At 48.7% G+C, this 3,860-nt stretch overlaps 1 protein-coding gene across 1 annotated transcript in view; it reads right to left on the bottom strand.

The window, feature by feature from the left end:
- Nucleotides 1-33: 33 nt before the first annotated feature.
- C1R (complement C1r) overlaps nucleotides 34-3,860 on the bottom strand; it is a 12,666-nt gene continuing 8,839 nt past the window's right edge. Inside the window, exons 10-11 of the mRNA XM_003796376.3 lie at nucleotides 1,303-1,377; nucleotides 34-911 (exon numbers count right to left, since the gene is read on the bottom strand). Coding sequence (XP_003796424.1) covers nucleotides 145-911; nucleotides 1,303-1,377 — 842 coding nt within the window. The 3' untranslated portion in view covers nucleotides 34-144. The remainder of the gene's footprint in view (nucleotides 912-1,302; nucleotides 1,378-3,860) is intronic.

Raw genomic sequence — 3,860 nt, 5'->3', positions numbered from 1 at the left:
GACCTTAGGAAAGAGAGTTTAGTTCACACAGTGTCTTTCTGCATCAGTGATTTTAATAAAGACACTTAGTGGTTATTGATAACTGGTCAGATAATGGCTTTTTCATACACATTTCTCTGGACTACGATCTAGGAAATTCTGGGATCAGCTCTCCTGCTCCATTTCTTTCTTGATCCAGTCCACATAGTTAAGTAGTTTGGTGTAGAAGCCATACCCCCTGCTGCACCCGATGCCCCACGACACGATGCCAGTGGCCACCCAGCGATCATCCTGGCCCTTCACTGCAAAAACACTCCCACTATCGCCCTGACAAGCATCCTGCTTCAGAGTTGGGTCCCCAGCACAGAACATATTTTGAGAAAACACATCATTCCTCTTCTTTTCCTGGAGCCAATTCTCACAGAGCTCTCGCATAGCTACGGGCAGACGGACAAACCTGAGGTCATTAGAAAGCCTCTCCTCTGTTATCCCAAAGCCACTGACGTAACCCATGAGGTCCTTGTCATAGAAGGTCTCGTTATCAGGGAGGCAGATGGGGAGGAGGTTAGGGCCCAGGGTGACGCTATTCTCCAGCTCCAGCAGGGCGATGTCCCCCTCAAAATTGTGGGACTCATCCTGACGGTAGTCTGGGTGGATGCTGACCCTGCGGACTGGGTGATTCCCCAGTTTCATGATCTCTTGCACTTTCGTGTGGCCTAAGAACACATCCACGGTGGCGTTGTTTTGCATGTCGTGATCCTTGGGGTAGAGGGTGTGGGCAGCAGTGAGGATCCAGCGGTCGCCCAGCAGGGCCCCGCCCCCGCGCCCATAGATGTTGGTGAACGCCTGCCAGGGGAAGTTGCCTGGCTTGGCTCTCTGCCCTCCTATGATGCGCTGCTTCTGTTCCACTGGGTGGACAGGCTTCCCACACACTGAGGAGGAGAGACGGGAAGTCAGGCACTAGTCATCTCTGGGTCCTGCCCTTATTCCCCCTCAGCCCCCCTTCCTGGCTCTTGGCTCTTTTCCTTTCTTCTCATCTTCCCACACCTCCTTCTCTGGCCTATTGTCAGTTTCTTCTCCTTGTTCTCATTTATGTCTTCCTGTGGTTTCTCTTATTGTTTATCTTTCATGATTTCCCATCTGTTCAGTGAAAATTCTGCAATGTCAGGACTGCGTCCAGTTCTCTGTCCCTCTGTTCCACTCTCCTGGGATGCTCCCCTCCCCTCTCCTTGCTTGGTCTCCTTTCTCGGTGCCATACTTCTTCTTAGGGCCCTTCCGGGCTGCAGAAGACACTGAGGATGACCCTAGAGGCTTTGCACTCACCTGGTAAGCACCGAGGAATCTTCTCTCCCTCCCGTTCATTCTTCCAAATGCCCTGAGCTGTGCAGGTGTACATCCCTGAGGGAAAAGGAAGCTAGAATCAAGCTGGGCAAGGTGATTGGGCAAGAAACTGAGGTGCACAGGCCAGAGGGCACTGAGTGTGCTCTACAGGGAGAGGGGCCATGAGGACCCAACATGGGCTACGGTCAAAGGCCAAAGGTTCAAATCTGGAAGGATAGAATATCAAAAGTGTTAAGAAGTTCCATACATATATTATTGTTTTAATACTAAGTAAAATAAAATTAGAATATGTAACTACATATATATATTTCAGGGGGAAGGGGGATAGGCTCTTGAACTGTTGACCAGCTGGAGTACAGTTATAGCTCAAAGCAGCCTCAAACTTCTGAGCTCAAGTCATTCTCCTGCCCCAACCTCCCAAGTAGCTGAGACGTACAGATGTAAGCCACCATACTGGCTAATTTATAAATTTTTTCGTAGAGATGGGGTCTCACTGCATTGCTCAGGCTGAACTTAACTATATGTTTGAGGTGATTTCTGTTTGTGAAAGTAAATATAAAAACCAAAGGAATAGGGGCAGCGCCTGTGGCTCAAAGGAGTAGGGCACCGGCCCCATATGCCAGAGGTGGTAGGTTCAAACCCAGCCCTGGCTAAAAACTGCAAAAACAAACAAACAAAAAAACAGAGTAATGTATCAAAATCTTTTTCTTTTCTTTTTTTTTTTGAGACAGAGCCTTAAGCTGTCACCCTGGGTAGATCTAGTGCTGTAGCTCACAGCTCACAGCAACCTCCAACTCCTGGGCTCCAGTGATTCTCCTGCCTCTGCCTCCCAAGTAACTGGGACTACAGGCGCCTACCACAATGCCTGGCTATTTTTTGGTTGCAGCTGTTGTTTGGTGGGTCCGGGCTGGATTCAAACTCGCTAGCTCAGGTGTAAGTGGTGCTTTAGCCACTTGAGCCACAGGCGCTGAGCCTGTATCAAAATCTTATTAGTGATTATAATCTTGGTAATGGGATTGTATTTTCTTTCTTTCTTTTTTTTTGAGACAGAGTCTTACTCTGCGCCCTGTTGTTGAGTCCTGTGGTGTCCTGGCTCACAGCAACCTCAAACTCTTGGGCTCAAGCGATCCTCTTGCCTCAGCCTCCTAAGTAGTTGGGAATTCAGAATTGCAGGTAGAAAATATGTACAGTTTTATATAGTTTTATGCTGGGCAGGAGAGTGCCATGATACCCTAGTAGGGGAAGGAGGTCTGGTTTTTAGAGGGTCTCTCCCATGGGATAAAATGGGAAGGATGTTTGAACTCTGCTCACTTGTTTGTAGAAAGTATACTGTGAGCCATTCTCTTGGGGGAGGGGACTCCTGTCCACTTGGTGATGGATTTTGTACTTATTGTTTGTATCCTTGGGGTCACAGTTCGTCTCAGCAGGGTTGATGTGCATTCTTCAAACTTCTCTCTTGGCTCAGCTCCAAACTATTAGCTTACTTGCTAAACTTCTGTCCTTTAACGCTCCTTCTGGACGGGAGGCTCTGTGGAAAGCTGGCTCCAGTTGGCCATCTGGCCTCTGCCCAGCCTCCTAAGTAGTTGGGACTACAGGCACCCTCCATAACGCCCTGCTACTTTTTAGGGTCTTGCTCTTGCTCAGGCTGGTCTTGAACTCCTGAGCTCAGGCAATCCACCTGCCTCGGCCTCCTAAAGTGGTAAGATTACAGGTGTGAGCCACTGTGCCTGGCAGGATTGTGGATAATAGCAGTAGCTACATTTTCTTTCTTTTCTTTTTCTTGTAGAGACAGAGAGTCTTACTTTATCCCCCTTGGTAGAGTGCTGTGGCATCACACAGCTCACAGCAACCTCCAACTCCTGGGCTTAGGCAATTTTTTTGCCTCAGCCTCCTGAGTAGCTAGGGCTACAGGCCCCTTCTACAATGCCTGGATATATTTTTTTTTGTTGTTGTTGCAGTTTACTGGGGGCCAGGTTTGAACCTGCCACCCTCAGTATATGGGGCTGTGCCCTACTCACTGAGCCACAGGCACTGCCCATTATTATTATTATTATTATTTATTGAGACAGAGTTTCACTTTGTCACCCTCTGTAGAGTGCCCAGGTGTCGTAGCTTATAGCAACCTCAAACTCTTGGTCTCAAGCGATTCTCTTGCCTCAGACTCCTGAGTAGCTGGGACTACAGTTACCCGCCACATGCCTGGCTATTTTTTTTGTTTGTTTTTGTTTTGCAGGCCCAGGACAGGTTCGAACCCATTAGCCTCAGTGCATGTGGTTGGTGCCCTAACCACTGAGCTACGACACCCAGCCCACACTCAGCTCTTAATGAATATTGTACGTTTTTTTCTTTTTGTTTGGATATGTTTCAAACTGGGCGGTGCCTGTGGTTCAGTTGGTAGGGCGCTGGCCCCATATACTGAGGGTGGTGGGTTCAAACCAGGCCCTGGCCAAACTGCAACAAAAAAAATAGCCAGGTGTTGTGACGGGGGCCTGTAGTCCCAGCTACTCAGGAGGCTGAGGCAAGAAAATTGCCTAAGCCCA

The sequence above is a fragment of the Otolemur garnettii genome, unplaced genomic scaffold (genome assembly GCF_000181295.1).
Source record: "Otolemur garnettii isolate 467f Iridium unplaced genomic scaffold, OtoGar3 scaffold00104, whole genome shotgun sequence".
Lineage (NCBI taxonomy): Eukaryota > Metazoa > Chordata > Mammalia > Primates > Galagidae > Otolemur > Otolemur garnettii.
The sequence above is the reverse complement of the archived record's forward strand: the minus strand, read 5'-3'. Positions and strand labels throughout refer to the sequence as shown.